At 41.0% G+C, this 17,930-nt stretch overlaps 1 protein-coding gene across 1 annotated transcript in view; it reads right to left on the bottom strand.

Annotated features, from left to right (window-relative positions):
• shc3 (SHC (Src homology 2 domain containing) transforming protein 3) overlaps nt 1-17,930 on the bottom strand; it is a 141,156-nt gene that overhangs the window by 31,577 nt on the left and 91,649 nt on the right. Inside the window, exons 6-7 of the mRNA XM_055632882.1 lie at nt 17,553-17,604; nt 13,943-14,069 (exon numbers count right to left, since the gene is read on the bottom strand). Of these exons, the coding sequence (XP_055488857.1) occupies nt 13,943-14,069; nt 17,553-17,604 (179 nt within the window). The remainder of the gene's footprint in view (nt 1-13,942; nt 14,070-17,552; nt 17,605-17,930) is intronic.

The following is a 17,930-nucleotide window of genomic DNA, read 5'->3' as shown; positions in this document are numbered from 1 at the left end:
TGTTTAAAAAGTCATCTGCTTTAAACACGAATTTTGTTTTTCTCTCAAAAATTGTCTCATAATATATGGAAACAATCAATGTAATGCTATTTTCTGTTAAATCGTGATCAAACAAGAAATATGTAGAAAAATAAATATATATTCATTGGTAGTCTATATGAAGAAATGCAGAAATGGTTCTTTCAATTAAAAAAAAGTCTTTATCAGATTAATATCTGCAACTCTGTGTCTAGCCATAACAACAATTCTATACATATCAATTATATTACATGTGTCCTATTATTCAGCTATTATCACAAGAACCCGATCACCAGGCAGTGACAGAGAGATAATAGATGAAAGATTATTGCAGAAGGGTTGGTTGGTGGTGCATTATTATTTTCACATAAGCTGATACTAAAGAGCACAATCTAATAATTTCTACTGTCATGGTAACTGATTGAAAAAATGAATCATGATTTTATGCAATTGAATTTTTTTTTTTTTTTAAAGAATTGACTTTTCAAGCCCACGCAATGTTCTTTTAAATGTGATAAATCTTATTCATGAGCTATGCATTGGTACTGCCCTATGTTTTAATCTTTCCAAACTCCTTCTAAAAGAAACTTAGATCAATGCCTCAGTATGTAACTGATAACTTAAGAGATTCTGATGTTCCAAATCTAATACCAACATAAAAATTATTTGCCACACCACAAAGATCTACTCCAATTTCTTAACATCATCGTTGTGTCAGATGCTGTGAACACCAAATCCACATCAACATCCACCTAGTCCAACAATGACCTTGCAGTCAGGAAAGCTGCAGTCCTTCCCTCGTCCTTTTTGCAATTCCTCAGTCTGAGGGTGATCTTTTCCATGGTTCACTGATAGATCTTGAGGTGCCTTGGTAATCTGAGAGGCACAGGTATCTTCAGACATTGGAGATGTTTCCAAATCAGCATAAAGGAAGTCAATTGTGGGGTTTGGAGATCAATTATTACTGTGCCTGAACAGGGAATTCCAAGAAGTATTCAGTAAGCTTCAGTTATCTCTACCTGCGTCAGCAATGACATTTCCACCAGTGGGGATATTTGCAGATAATTGTGTGATATTCAATTCCATTTGCATCTTTTCAAAAATAAAGCAGATTATATTCAGCAGGACATGTAACATTCATCTTGGTGCCAAGTCACATTAATATTCTTTGGTGATGATTTCCAAAATGAAAATCATTCAAGTAACCTCAATTAATTCAACAAAATGTTAATTACATAATATTTCCCTTTGTCTCTATCAGTAATGTTCTCTCCATTACAATGTTAAAGTTCCATGCCTGGTCGCATTTAGTTCAGATTGTAACTGGACGAACCACCCAGCATTGACGAGTAACTAAATTTAGGCTCGGCAAAGTTGTTCCCAATCCAGACAAGCTCTCCTCACAAATCCTTAGGGCTTTGTGCTTAAAATGGGAGAGCTGTCCAACAGACTAATCAAGAAACAGCCCAATATAATTGTCTATAGGAAATCAAACCTTACACACAATGTAGCAGATTGCTCCATCACAATCTCTAGTTATGTCCTGTTTCACTCACTAGACGCCCTCCTGAGGTGGTTCTATATGCATGGGAAGCCCTTCTCCATGTGCAACAACACATGAAAAAACTCTGAAGAAAGGAAGAATATACCGGTACTCCTGTGGGAACTTCTATGTCCATTACTAGGTGTCAGAAAGAATTGCAGATGCTGGAATCCTGCATAGACCACAAAATGCTGGAGTTCTTCCGGGTTTCAAGAAAGGCCCCAAATGGAAATGTCTCCTATTCATACCATCCATAGATGCTGCCTGACCCCCGAGTTATTATTACTCGGCGTATCATGGTAGTTCTGAAATCCTGCACTCCTGGATCCTGCACACTTCTAATCAAACTTTCCAATGCAGATACAGCACCGCTATGTACTACTTGATGTGAAAAACAATGTCCATTACATCTTGCTCACATAAACAGGGAAAACCCATGTAGCATATTACTAACAATTAGTTTATTCCCAATTATCAGAAATTGATGGACTGTGTTGACTACAGACCTGTCAAGTGGCATTTGCTCACCAATAACCTGATTACTGATACCCAGTTTGGAAGTTGTTAAGATCACTCAGCTCTGGACCTTGTCACACATCAACGTGAGCTGAATTCCAGAGAAGGATTGAGAGTGGCTGCCCTTGATATTAACGTAACATCAACTAAGAAGGACCTACGGCACCGAGATAAAACTAAAGTCAATGGACAACAAGGGGAAAATAAACTTCAATCACACAGAGGCAGATAGTTGTGGTTATTCATACCCATATAGGACATCAGTGGCGTAATTCCTCAGTGCTTTGTCTTGCGCCAATCATTCTTCAATTGCTTAATTAATGTTGTTCTTTCCATCTATCCATCTATATACTATTAAAAGTCTCATCTTGTTTCAATCTATATGTGTGTGTGTGTGTGTCCATGATTGAGATTGTATTTACGCCAAAACGGTACACGATAGCGCTAACATTTTTGCAGAACCTTATTCAGCTTTTTCCCGTCGTCGAACTTGTCAAGTTTCCTTCAGATTTAATGTCATATTTCACGTTATTGATATTTACAAGTTTAAAAAAGCCAACTTTGAGAAGAATAACCATGACTCTGCTCTGGCAGTTGCAGCTATGATGTCACAATTGGATCTCATAGTCCCCTGACATTTGCAACAATGTTGCCATCATAGAACACTTAGTCGTGGTCCTGGTAGCACAGGAGGGGGAGGGGCCATGGAAAGTGGAATTGGAAGTGCTGGGGGAGGCAGGGGAAGTGCAATTGGATTTTATTTAAAGTCCAGTGCTTGGGGAGGCAGGGGAGTGGTCGAATCTTGTGTTGGTGACCAGGCCTCCAGTGGGGGCTATGGGTGAGTGGTGGAATATTGCATTGGGGGAACAGGTTGCATTGGGGGATCAGGCCACCCGTCTGACAGGGACCCAATGGGTCCCACTTGGTCTAGTATCTATATTACTAAAAGTCTGTTCTTGACCGGTTTTGGCCATCTGTGCTGCGATTTCCGAGAGAACGCCGCCACCTACGGCCGTCATTTTTGGCCACCTCGCTCAGAGCCCCCCTCCGCCGCATGTGTGCCGAGGATTTTTCCCGTTGATTAAAAATGACAGAGATGTTAATGTTTTTACAAAATTCCCCATTCTCTCTGCTGCCCCCACTGGTGGCAGGGGGGAGGGACTATAAAACCGGGAAGTGGTATGCCACACAGTCTCTTCAAGATGGAGGAAGGCAGATGGTTGTCTCTGAGCTGTAAATAACACTGAACACATGTCTACTCAAATTTAAGTGCCCTTAGTGGTTCTAAAATGCTTGCAGAATGTGTCTATTGGTTCTAAAGCTTGCAAAAAAAATGTCTATTGGTTCTAAAGCTTGCAAAAAAATGTCTATTGGTTCTAAAGCTTCCAAAAAGTGTCTCTATTGGTTCTAAAGCTTGCAAAAAAAAAAAGTCTATTGGTTCTAAAGCTTGCAAAAAAAAAAAGTGTCTATTGGTTCTAAAGCTTGCAAAGAAATGTCTATTGGTTCAAAAGTGTGTCTATTGATTCTAAAGCTTGCAAAAAATGTCTTTTGGTTCTAAAGCTTGCAAAAAAATGTCTATTGGTTCTAAAGCTTGCAAAAAAAATGTCTATTGGTTCAAAAGCTTGCAAAAAATGTCTAATGGTTCTAAAGCTTGCAAAAAAAAATGTCTATTGGTTCTAAAGCTTGCAAAAAATGTCTATTGGTTCTAAAGCTTGCAAAAAATGTCTCTATTGGTTCTAAAGCTTGCAAAAAATATGTCTATTGGTTCTAAAATTGTTTCATACTAGCGCTCCAGAAAGCTTGCAAAAGAAATGTCTATTAGTTCTAAAATGGCTCATATCCCTCACTCCAGAAAGCACCCTCCTCCCCCCTCCCCCCCCCCCCCCCTGGTTGGCTTGGCTTGGGTGTGTCTTGAAATTGAAAGGCACTACTTACTGCAAATGGTGGCATGAAGTTGAAAGGCACTACTTACTGCAATTGGTGGCTTGGGAGCTTTGGCTTGAAGTTGAAAGGCACTACTTACTGCAAATGGTGGCTTGGTTGCTTTGGATTGAAGTTGAAAGGCACTACTTACTGCAAATGGTGGCTTGGGTGTGGCTTGAAGTTGAAAGACACCACTTACTGCAAATGGTGGCATGAAGTTGAAAGACACCACTTACTGCAAATGGTGGCATGAGGTTGAAAGGCACTACTTACTGCAAATGGTGGCATTAAGTTGAAAGGCACTACTGACTGCAATTGGTGGCTTGGGAGCTTTGGCTTGATGTTGGAAGGCACTATTACTGCAAATGGTGGCTTGGTTGCTTTGGTTTGAAGTTGAAAGGCATTACTTACTGCAAATGATGGCTTGGGTGCTTTGGCTTGAAGTTGAAAGGCACGACTTACTGCAAATGGTGGCTTGGGTGCTTTGGCTTGAAGTTGAAAGTCACCACTTACTGCAAATGGTGGCTTGGGTGCTTTGCTTGAAGTTGAAAGGCACTACTTACTGCAAATGGTGGCTGGTGTGCTGTACTTGAAGTTGAAATGCACTACTTACTGCAAATGCTGCCTTGGGAGCTTTGGCTTGAAGTATAAAACAATCACTATTCTCTCTGCTACCCCTGTTGGAGGGAGGGGGAGGGACTATAAAACCAGGAAGTGGTGTGCCTCACTCGCTCTCTGCAAGATGGATGAAGCCAAGGGTCGCGTCTCTCTGAGCTCTGAATAACACTGAACAAATGTCTACACAACTATGAGTACCCTTAATGTGGTTTGAAAATGAAAATATGGTTTGTTTGAAGTAAAAAGGCACTGCCTGCAAATGGTTGTTTGGGTGCTTTGGCTGGAAGTTGAAATACACTACTTACTGCAAATGGTGGCTTGGTTGCTTTGGATTGAAGTTGAAAGGCACTACTTACTGCAAATGGTGGCTTGGGTGTGGCTTGAAGTTGAAAGACACCACTTACTGCAAATGGTGGCATGAAGTTGAAAGACACCACTTACTGCAAATGGTGGCATGAGGTTGAAAGGCACTACTTACTGCAAATGGTGGCATGAAGTTGAAAGGCACTACTTACTGCAATTGGTGGCTTGGGAGCTTTGGCTTGATGTTGGAAGGCACTATTACTGCAAATGGTGGCTTGGTTGCTTTGGTTTGAAGTTGAAAGGCATTACTTACTGCAAATGATGGCTTGGGTGTGGCTTGAAGTTGAAAGGCACGACTTACTGCAAATGGTGGCTTGGGGTGCTTTGGCTTGAGGTTGAAAGGCATTAGTTACTGTAAATGGGGGCTTGGGTGCTTGGCTTGAAATTGAAAGGCACTACTTACTGCAAATGGTGGCTTGGGTGCTTTGGCTTGAAGTTGAAAGGCACTACTTACTGAAAATGGTGGCTTGGGTGCTTTGGCTTGAAGTTGAAAGGCACCACTTACTGCAAATGGTGGCTTGGGTGCTTTGCTTGAAGTTGAAAGGCACTACTTACTGCAAATGGTGGCTGGTGTGCTGTACTTGAAGTTGAAATGCACTACTTACTGCAAATGCTGCCTTGGGAGCTTTGGCTTGAAGTATAAAACAATCACTATTCTCTCTGCTGCCCCTGCTGGAGGGAGGGGGAGGAACTATAAAACCAGGAAGTGGTGTGCCTCACTCGCTCTCTGCAAGATGGATGAAGCCAAGGGTCGCGTCTCTCTGAGCTCTGAATAACACTGAACAAATGTCTACACAACTATGAGTACCCTTAATGTGGTTTGAAAATGAAAATATGGTTTGTTTGAAGTAAAAAGGCACTGCCTGCAAATGGTTGTTTGGGTGCTTTGGCTGGAAGTTGAAAGGCACTACTTGCTGCAAATGGCGGCTTGGGTGATTTGGCTTGAAGTTAAAAGGCACTACTGCAAATGCACGTACTTCCTTTTTGCACTGTATATTGATTTTAGATAAAACGCTACACTTATGGCTGTGATTTTTGGCCATCTTACTCAGTCCCCCCTCCGCTGAGCAGGTGCAGAGAATTCTTCCCATCAATGAAAAATAAAAGTGTTATTAGTGTTTAAAAAATGTTGAGAATCTCTCTCCTGTCAATCACGCCCTGAAAGCCACACTTTTCTGGTGGGAGGGGGAGGTGTTATAAAACCCGGAAGCGTGGGTGTGGCTCAGTCTCTGCATGATGGGGGAGGGAGAGGTCATGACTGTCTGAGCTGTGAATCAACTGAACACACTGAATGTCTACTGAACTGTGATTTGTACTTTGTGAATTTGGTGGCCTTGCACCCTGCTGAAAGTGGTATGAAACTGCACTTGTATTTGGTGGCCTTGGATCCAGCTTGAAGTGGTATGAAACTGCACATGAATTCGGTGGCCTTGCACCCTGCTTGAAGTGGTTGGAAACTGCCCTTGAATTCTGTGGCCTTGCACCCTGCTCATAGTGGTAAGAAACTGCACTTGAATTTGGTGGCCTTGAACCCTGCTTGGAATGGTAGGAACATGGATTTGAATTTGGTGGACTTGTACCCTGCTTGAAATGGAATTTCAAGGAATAGTCATGAGTCACCTGCCAGCCCACCAGCCGTGAGTGAGCTGCCAGCAGATCAGGCTTGAGGGACTGAGCTGCCACCCCAAGAACCCATACCAGCACTCCAGAAGCCCCCCCCCCCCCCCCCCCCCCCCGCTGGCCACCAATATTGGAATTGGTGGAGAGGTGGAATATTGCGTCGGGGACCAGCCCTCTCGTGTGAACATGGGACCCAACGGGTCCCACTTAGTCTAGTACACAATAAAACTTTAACACAAACATCCACCACAGCATTCATCACTGTGGTGGAAGGCACAAAATTTGGCCAGTCCTCCTCCATTTCCCCCCGTCGTCGGGACCAGAGTTCAGAGTCAGTCCAGGATCGGCTCTTCCCCACTGGAGACCGCGGCTTTAGGTTGTTTGAAGCTCCCCTCCAGGGGTGATGGTGACTTCACGCCAGGTCCGCGGTAGAAGTTGGCCCGCGGGCCGGCGGTGGAAACTCCTTCTTCTCCCGGGTCCCCCATGATGGATCCCGGGCTGCGGAAACCACGCCAGCTAAAACTCTGCAGACCGCGGCTTCAGGCTGCCGGCTGCCTCGTGCCAGCGAAACAAAACGCTCCCCTCCGGCAAGCCACAGCAAGGGCTCACCTGCTCCATGCCGAGAGTCCACGCTATGCACGCTGCTGAAGCCCCGGGCGCGTCTCCAGGAAAGGCCGCCCAATCCTCGTTGTTAGGTCACGGGGGAGGCGACCTGGAAAAAGTCGCCTCTCCATGGAGGAGGCGACCGAAACGGTTTCCCCCTCACCCCCCCACACCACCCCCCACACAAGACACACAAAGAAACATTAAAAACATACTTTAAAACATACTAAAAAAACAAAAAAAGTTGGAAAAAAACGGACACGCTGCTGACAGGGCGCCGGCTTGCAGCGCCCCCACCGACCCTATGCAGGTTTGTGTTGTTTTTCTATTTGCGCATAAACGGTACACAATAGCGCTATGATTTTTGCACCACCTTACTCACCATTGTCTTGTGTTGTAAGTGAAACATATACATATACATATATATATATATATATACACACATATATATATACACACATATATATATACATATATATATACACATATACATATACATATATATACACAACTAAAACTCATCTTGTTATCTGCAGGTGTGCATTGTTTTTCTATTTGCACAAAAATGGTACATGATAACGCTACGATTTTTGAGCCACCTTACTCACCATTGTCCTGTGCTGTAGGTGAAATAAGGTTTGTTCAGATCAATGGTATATTTTAAACATTATTAAGGTTTAAAAACGCACATGCGCAGTTGGGAGAGAGTTCCCGTGCGCTTCTTTACTAGCATCACAAAGGGCACCCGGCGAGTCCTCAGCTGCACCGGCACAGATGGGGCCTTCCCAGAATTGATATCGCCATCTTTTTTTCCACCACGGCAAACGACGGCTCAATAGACAGGAGTAGGCCATTTGGCCCTTCAAGCCAGTACCGCCATTCAATGTGATCATGGCGATCATCCACAATCAGAGCCCCGTTCCTGCCTTCTCCCCATATCCCCTGACTCCGCTATTTTTAAGAGCCCTATCTAGCTCTCTCTTGAAAGTGGGGCTCCATGGGTAAGTTCCATTGTTTTAATTTCTGCCCCCCTCCATCCCCCCCCGGCCCTGGGCTGGGGTTCCCCAGCCTGAAGCCCTCCCCCTCCCTCTCTCCCGCCTCCAGGACGCTCACTGCCGCCCCCCTACCACCCCCCCCCCCCCCCCCCCCCGGCTCCAGGCTCCGTTCGTCGCCACCCCACCCCTTCAGCCCCTGCCCCGAGGAGCAGCACCGGGTCCTCTTCCTTCCAGCAGCACCGAGGAAGAGCGCTGGAAGGAAGAGGACCGGCACCCAGGGCAAGGTAGGCCTCTTCCTCCGCCTTTACCTCCCCCTCCCCATCTCCCTGCTCTGCAGAAGAGGGAGAATGAAGAGGATGGAGAGGGAGTACAGGGGGATAAGGGCAATGAGACGCGCCTGCGCAGTTGGGGGCTATGGTTGAGTAGTGGAATACTGCATTCGGGGAACGGGTTGCGTTGGGGGACCAGGCCTCCCTTGTGATTGGGACCCAATGGGTCCCACTTAGTCTAGTAGACACTAAATGCTGGAGTGACTCAGCAGGACAGGCAGCATCTCTGAGAAAATGGATAGGTGATGTTTCAGGCTGGGACCCTTCTTCAGATGTTGCCTGACCCACTAAGTTACTCCAGCATTTTGCATACACCTTTGCTATAAAGCAGCATCTGCAGCCCCTTGGTATTACATTGTTCCTTCCATCTTAACTTTGTAATTGTAATTGTAATTGTAAATCTTTATTGTCATTTCCTGAGTATTCGCATACCCAGAGGAAACAAAAAAACGTTGCTCAACCAGTGTCCATTCAGTTTGCATTAAAAAATAAATAGGAATTACTACTACTTTATATATTACTACTGGGCAGTGCATATTAAGAACATAATATACTGGCTAGATAGTTCCACTCAGCAGTTGGAGTGGATAAGAATGGAGAAAGAGGAGTGCTATCCGTACGATATAGGAACGATTCTGCTCTCACCGATAAAATTGAATAGTATAATATATAAGAAGAACCCAATTATTCACAATATAATAAGAATTTGGAAACAAATAAAAGCATCCTTGAAATTAAATAATTTATCAGTATTAACCCCACTATTGAACAACCCCGCATTCAAACCTTCTCTCATCGACAACACATATCAACAATGGGATAGACTGGGGATTAGGAAAGTAGGGGACATGTATGAAGTGGGCAAACTGTTATCATTTCAACAATTAAAATTAAAATTTAAATTGAAGGATAATCAATATTTTAAATATATACAGGTATGTGACTTTATGAAGAAACATACACATAGATTTCAAACTATATTTTTAGATCCTTTAGAAGAAGCAATGAATATCAAGGCTGATTCACAAAAATTAATATCATACTTTTATAATAATATATTAAATAGAGAATCACCCTCAACAGAAGCATTAAGGGAAGATTGGGAACAAGAGCTAATGACAAAGATCTCTAAGGATAGATGGGAAAAATATTTGATGAATACACATAATTGTTCTATTAATGCAAGACATAATTTAATTCAATTCAAATTATTACATAGACTATATTATTCAAAAACGAGGTTGAATAAATTTTATCCAAACGTCTCTCCCAGATGCGATAAATGTTTGTTTCAAAACGCTAATATAACACACTCATTTGTTGGATGTACAAAGTTGAATAAATTTTGGAGTGATATATTTGATATATTTACAAAGATTTTCAAGTCAAGACTGGAACCCAAAACGGAATGGATTATATTTGGAATAATAGGAGAAGATACCAATTTAAATAAAGATCAAAATGTTTTTTTTAATTACGGGTTAATAATTGGAAAGAAATTGATACTTAAATTTTGGAAAAATACAACCACACCAACTGTTAAAATGTGGATTAGGAATATGATGGACATAGCACGCCTTGAAGAAATGAGACTCCGACTAATAGATAAATATGACCAATTCTTAAAGAGTTGGTCTCCTTTCATCGACTTTTTGGAATCATGTGATGCAGCGGTGCCGTAAGGATTGCTGATTTCAGTTCATGACGCGGATAGAGCTACATCTCCGAATACAGATTTGAAAAATTCTCTTTTAAGGGGCCTTCTCTTCTATTTCTACTTTCCTCTTTCTCTCTTCCTTTTTTTTTTTTTTTTTATTTTTTATATACACACTTCACGTTTTTCTACTCTCTACCATCTATTTCTCCACTTTTTCCCCTTTCTATTGCTTTCTTTTTCTTGTTCTGCTTACTTCTTTCTTACAACATAAAACTAGAGGTTGTACATAGAATGGATTACGTTATTACATAGTTGGCACCTAAAATTAGGTGCTACTGTACTGTTTTGTGATGTATTAACTTCTAATAAAATAAATAAACAAAAAAAATAAATAAATAAACAAAAAAAATAAATAGGAATTAAAATTAAAAAATACATGTCATGAACAAATTTAACACTCTACTAAACATTCAACAGCCGTTCCGACCGGCAGCGGCACAACAGTGGCTCTGCTGCAGTGTGGGGGTTTGTGCGCGATACTTGGCAGGGGGCAAAGTCCATTTAACAGTCTTATAGCCTGTGGGAAGAAGCTGAGGAGCATCCTGCTGGTTTTGCAGCTAATGCTCCTGTACCTCTTCCCAGATGGGAGGATGGAGAAAATGTCATGCGATGGGTGGTAAGGGTCTTTGATGATGGAGATGGCTCTGTTGATACATCTCTTCTTGTATATGTCCAGCAGGAAGGGGAGTGGAGCACCAATAATCCTGCTTGCGGTCTTCACTATCCTGTCCAGTTGGTGCCGTTCGTACGCCTTGCAGCTCCCGAACCAGGAAGTGATGCCGTATGTCAGTGTGCTCTCGACAGTCCCCCTATAAAAAGTCCGTAGGTGTGTGGTGGGGAGGCCTGCTTTACATAGTCTTCGGAGAGGGTGAAGTCGCTGCTGGGCTCTCTTGACCAGAGCTGTGGTGATGGCCGTGGACGTCAGGTCATCAGACAGATGTAGTCCTAAGTACTTTATGCTGCTGACCCTTTCCACATCAGCTCCGTCGATGTGCAGAGGTGTATGGTGTTGTTTCCCCGCCCTCCTGAAGTCAACCACCATCTCCTTAGTTTTTCCCACGTTAAGAATGAGGTTGTGGGATTTGCACCAACCTGTGAGCAGCTCCACCTCCATCCTGTACGCCGATTCATCATTGTCACTGATGAGACCCACTACTGTTGTGTCATCAGCGAACTTGTTGATGAAGTTGTTATTGAGTCTGGCAGTACAGTCGTGTGTCAGCAGACTAAACAGCAGGGGGCTTAGGACACAGCCTTGGGGTGAGCCAGTGCTCACGGCTATGGTTTTTGATGTCCTACTGCCCACCCTGAATGTCTGCTGCCGTTGTGACAGAAAGTTCAGGACCCAGCTACATGGAGCTACTTCACACATGGAGACCTTAACTAAACATGGCATAATGCCGAGTTCCACTCAGAATTCCTCAAGCAAAGAAAGAAATATGTGCCTGAAAGCAGCAAGAACTTCAAAGGCATCTCCCAAACCCACAACTCTATCACCACGCACAAGCATGGGAATATCTCAATCTACATTGCTTTTTCATCACTGAATATTCCTACCCTACCACACTGAAGAAGTTCAGGAGAAGAACTGCAGTAGTTCAAGGAGGTGCTTCACCACCATTTCTCAAGTCATATAGGGATGGGCAACAAATGCATGGCTTGCTAGCAATGCTCCAAAGAAATGAATATTTTTATTAAGAAATGGTGATAAGCTTCCCCAGTCTACGTTCTGTGAATTTGTAAGAAGTTATTGCCCTGCCATTTAATACCTTGAGGTGTTCAACAGTTGAGAGTCATCATAAAAGGTAAAAGACAATGAGATGTAGAAATTCCAGGTCTTCTGCAACCACACACACAGGTAGAAATTCTGAACTTTCCCATTGCTGGCAGTGTCAGAGAAACAGTGGTTGAGTTTAAAAAACATTGACAGACATGTTGCTCTATCATGGGTTTCTCATTTGATGCCAGGCTTCCTCGCGGCAAATTAGCAACTGGAAATTCAGCCCCATATTTGTGGCCTTTTTTTTCCTTTAGTGTTTTAGTGCTACAATCTTAACATTAATTTCAGAATAATAGCGAGATCTAAAAAAAAGAGGCACAAGAGACTGCAGATGCTGGAATTTGAAGTAAACAACAAATTGTTGGCGGAACACAGCAGGTCGAGTAGCATCTGTAGCGGGGAGGAATCGTCGTAATTGCAGGTTCAAGATGGCTAAATAAAAACATGCTGGGGTTGCCTTGCTACTACTAAAATAACAAAATATGTTTACCACCTCATTGATTTGACTGGAGGCAAATTGGAAAGCATTGGCATATTTAAATGTATACTTTCTTAAACTTAGAAAAAAAAACCCTTATCAACCAGTGGTGGATTTTCTTCGTATATTTGCCAACAAAAATCCAATTCCTTTGTGCTTGGTAATAGAAACATAGAAACATAGAAATTAGGTGCGGGAGTAGGCCATTCGGCCCTTCGAGCCTGCACCGCCATTCAATATGATCATGGCTGATCATCCAACTCAGTATCCCGTACCTGCCTTTTGAATATTTGAAATGATTATCAAGCAGCTGCTTGGTCAATAGGCAGTAAACTCTTTGTAATCTCTTGAGCTGCAATTTAGTGAAATATGGGGGATTAATAAGTAAGAAATACAATTATGTTATTTATTTTCTTGGAATATACTTACCAATGAATGGAATAGGGTTGTGTGGTACTTTATTCAGCAATTCTAAACAAAGAATTTACATGATCTAATATTTAATTTGAAATTGAACATTCTTTCAAAATATATAGCATACTCATTTTTGACTTTTAACCATCAGACACAAAATAAATTTTGTTAACCAGTTAACAAACCAGTTAAAATCAGAAATTAACATAAAATGTACAAAAGTGGTGCTGGTTAACTATGCCTGATACATTACTCAGTCCTAGTGATTGCCCATTCAAAAGTGAGAAATGACAGTACTTCTAGTGATGCGCGCAGCCTTACAACATTAGATTCCTTTAAAGTACCATCAAGTTGCAATTACAGAGCCACAGAACAAATCAAGGACTTGAATGGTCCAATAATCACAAGAATGCTTTTCACTTCTGGGTTCTACATTGCAATTCGATCCTGACATATAAGTTAACACAATTAATTTGCCTGCTTCCATTTCATGTAAATATGTTTTGGCTACTCGGTGATTATCTTAGTGATTTTATACTCATAGCAATTGTGCTTTAAATCTTTTGCACATGTAGGCTATAGTAAACCTGCAACAAGAAATAGAAAAGTTGTCATTCTTGTCAAGACAGACTGAGAAATTGTTGAGGATTGTTTCCAGGAAACCTTACTTTGCATCTGGCTCAACTGTCCCTTACCTACAGTATGTGCGCTTCAGGGCATATCAGCTGGTGGTATTGAATTGAGTGGTAAGTTATCTTGGATCTCAATTTGATGGTCAACCATCTTGGCTAGGTGACTGAAATGGAAAGATGTCCATTCCCTAGTTCTAACATCATTGACCAGTTAAAACCCTTGGAACATTTTTTTAAAAGTGCTGGTTTTCATCCACATTTAATTTCCTATTGCATGCTTTAATATTTATACTCTCAGCTTGCTTTGATTTTTTTTCAATTGATAAAAATACACTTCCCAAATTTATTGCAGGAATGAATAACAAAACAATTGGCAATGCTATCAGTACTCACCTGCTATGTATACTAGATATCTTAGTGGGACACTGTAGATATTGCTTGAATCGAAGTTCAAAAGCTTGGCCTATGGTACTGATAACATCTTGAGCCAACCCGTCACAGCATTCCAATATATGGCATGCTTTAAAAACATTAAATAACAGCTGTCATGTTTCAGCTTATACATGATTTCTACTGAATTAACTTTAGCTGTCAAATCAAATATAAGATTCATTCCTGTGATCACAATAATAGATTTCTGCAAGTAATGTCAACAGCACCAAATTCGCAGAATAAAATTAAATGTGATTCACTGCACAGCAAAATTGGTATTGCAATCTGAACATTTCATTATGGATTCTGTAAACCACAATTGGCCAAATGCAGTTACAGTGTGGACAGCTCAAGACAGGTATGTGGTTAAAGTATGAAACAATAATGGTTTTGATTTATCCTAATTACATGAGCTAATCTGCTTTACTGTTTTAAATGGGTTTTGTCAAATGTGAGCGGGCTTAGCTATTTAAAAAGCAAGTACTCCATAAGATCCATAGGCATAGTTCACAAATTTCTGCTCATTCATCAGTCCGTCCAACCCAGGAATCAGTCTAGTAAACGTTTGTTACACTACCTCCATGACAAGAACACTCTTCTTCAAATAAGGAGACTAAAACTGCACATATGACTCCAGAGAATGTCTCACAAGGCCCTGCAGCAAGGCATCCTTGCTCCTGCACTGAGATGAAGATCAACATATAATTTATCTCTCCTGTTCATTGCACTTGGGATATTGATTTCATTAAGTGGCACACAAAGACACCTACTTCCTCATCTATCATCATTCCAGTAGTTATGTCTTTCTGTCTATAAAAACCAAACGGATAACCCCAAAATTCTCCTCATTAAACTGCATCTCTCATTCATCAAGCTTGTCTAAACCACATCGAAGCCCCTTCACATCTGCTGCACAACACACACCCTCCTTCTTCTCCTGCCCAATCCAGCTATGTGTCCAACATTTAATCTTCTCCCTCTTAGACAGTTCTTTAGTCTCTTTCGTTGAACTCAGAACTTCTCCCAAATCTCAAGTCTACTGTTTTTTTTGGCAATTTTTATTGAACACTGTTTTGATTTAATATTACTCCTAAATTATTTTGTCAAACATGAGAGTGAGCAATTGTTGTGATTCATGTGTATATTCTCTAAATATTATCCATTACATGTCCACTATCAACCCATTTGGTACAATTACCCAATTTACCGTAGCCAGTTCATGCCTAGTTCTCTTGTGGTCTGCCCATACATATTTTCTGAGCTAATTAACCAATTTCTTCCGTTATTTACGTCACCTTCTTTCACACAATTCTTCACAAAAAAGTCGTCAAAATCATAAATTTGAATCCCACAAAGTATGAATGTTGGGCAAATTGAAAATGTACCTGGCTTTTAATTCAACACTGCAATCTCCCTACTTTTGTTAGTTAAAGTATAAAGGCATTACAGAAAATGATGGATAAATGGGATTAAGATGCTCATCCACCACAATACAATCATTTGTCAGAATAAGTTCAAAGGACTGCACAGTGGGTGGCACAGTGGTGCAGCGGTAGAGCTGATGCTTTACAGCATCAGATACCCGAGTTCAATCTATGGGTGCTGTCTGTACAGAGTTTGTTCGTTCTCCCTGTGACTGCATGGGTTTTCACCGGGTGCTCTGGTTTCCTCCCACATTCCATAGACGTGCAGGTTTGTAGGTTCATTGGCTTCTGTAAATTGTCTCTAGTATGTAGGATAGAAATAGTGTACAGGTTGGCATGCTGGTTGGCATGGATTTGGTAGGGCCAAGGGTCATAGAAACATAGAAATTAGGTGCAGGAGTAGGCCATTCGGCCCTTCGAGCCTGCACCGCCATTTAATATGATCATGGCTGATCATCCCACTCAGTATCCCGTACCTGCCTTCTCTCCATACCCTCTGATCCCCTTGGCCACAAGGGCCACATCTAACTCCCTCTTAAATATAGCCAATGAACTGGCCTCAACTACCCTCTGTGGCAGAGAGTTCCAGAGATCTGTTTCCATGCTGCGTTTCTAAACTAAATGAACTAGACTGAATGGTTTAATCCTATGCTTATGTTTCTCGAGTACTTGCTATTCCAAATTAGCCAGCAGATCCCAGATATATGGTGGGAGAATAATTCAGTCATGTAACAATCTTGGTCTTGGTTGCATTTACTCAGGCACTTGATGATATTAATAAGACTTATGCTACTGAATAACTAAAACCTGTATAAGACAAAAATGGGACCACATAAAAGTAACTAGGACTTCCTAAAGGACTGCCTGGAATCAATAGGGAGACACACTTGGTCAGCAAATTACATCCAAAGCAAGTGGTGTGGGTATTCCAAGGTTTTCTGTTTTTTTCCTTGGAACAAACAGTGGGCAGGACAATGGACATTATTATTCTCCAGGGGCAGAAACACCTCTAGTAAATCTGATTTTGCATTAGCAGATTTGAACAGTGGATAGAGATTCTACAAAAAGCGCAGACTCTAAATTTAAGTAAAGTTTTCTTCTGTTTAAATAATTCACAAATGTTCTCCTAATACCAACTTTGATATTGATAGCACAAATACAGCTGGTTTATTTGGTACGATATCCAAGAAGCCAAATATTATGGTCAAAACATCAATGTGAGGGGAAAGCCATGAAAAGCCTCAGATTGATATTGGTTGTACATTTATTTCTATCCTGTCAAATATTCATAGAGATGGGAGGATTAACTTAAGTAAATGATAGTTGCATTCGAGTCTCTGTATGGGTTGCCAATAATGCTTTCAGCAAAATTCTGGCAAATCTAAGTCATTGATAACTTTAGTCCAAACTATTTACGCACCTTTACAGTATTGTACTTGCACGATTCTTATGCTAGCAATAACATCTGCATTAAAGTTAAAAACAAAATGTCATAAGAGTGCATTGGCACTATTTAGACTCAACCAGTCATTTCCAGGCTATAGTTCCTAAGGTTAGGTAAGTACTTATTTCTGTTGTTCACAATACAGGTGGTTTGACATACCCTCCCTCAATTAGCCACTTGGATATCGCATCTTGCAAAAGGTATCATCTGTCAGAAAGAAGTCATGATAAGACATGACAGCTATGTAATATGATACCTCCACACTGACAGGGAAAAAAAGGTGCAAACTATTTTTACTCCGAGATTTTTTTTTTAAATTTACAGAGAACATTTATTCTAACCATAATTTTTCAACGAGATACTAAAACAAAGTCATATCCATCCATAAAGTTACAACCTAACTGAAATTCAGCCCATTTTCTTGTGTAATTTTTAATTGCAAATTGATACCAATTATCATAAAACGTAGTTGTGAGATGTTAATGATATTAATGCTCATGTTCATTTAATGAGATGATTTTCATGACACAATGAGTGCAGCAATATCATTAAATATCATAATTTAATGATTCATAAATGTCTTCAATATTTTTATCTAGTGTACTGAAGAAATCTATTCTGGGTTTCACTGGGTGTAATTCCTTATTTCAAAAAAATTGAAGAATTCATTGGCAGTGCAAAAGCAAATCAAAACATTCATTACCTCGACGGTTCACTGGGTCCTTTGCCACATATGCAACATAATCTGTAGTGTCCTGTTATGTATAAGGAAGAAAAATAGTTCAATGGAATGCTGTAGGATTTATAATAAAATACATTTGCTGTTATGAGAATTAAATATTTTTTTTCTCACAAATATATCTTGAGAAAAATATTATATATATATAATATATATAATACACATATATACAAATATATACACATATACATATACTAGACTAAGTGGGACCCGTTGGGTCCCATGTTCACACGGTAGGGCTGGTACCCCGACGCAATATTCCACCTCTCCACCAATTCCAATATTGGTGGCCAGTGGGGGGGGCTTTCTGGAGTGCTGGTATGGGTTCTTGGGGTGGCAGCT

Source organism: Leucoraja erinacea, chromosome 3, assembly GCF_028641065.1.
Source record: "Leucoraja erinacea ecotype New England chromosome 3, Leri_hhj_1, whole genome shotgun sequence".
Lineage (NCBI taxonomy): Eukaryota > Metazoa > Chordata > Chondrichthyes > Rajiformes > Rajidae > Leucoraja > Leucoraja erinaceus.
This window is presented reverse-complemented; position numbering and strand designations above follow the sequence as displayed.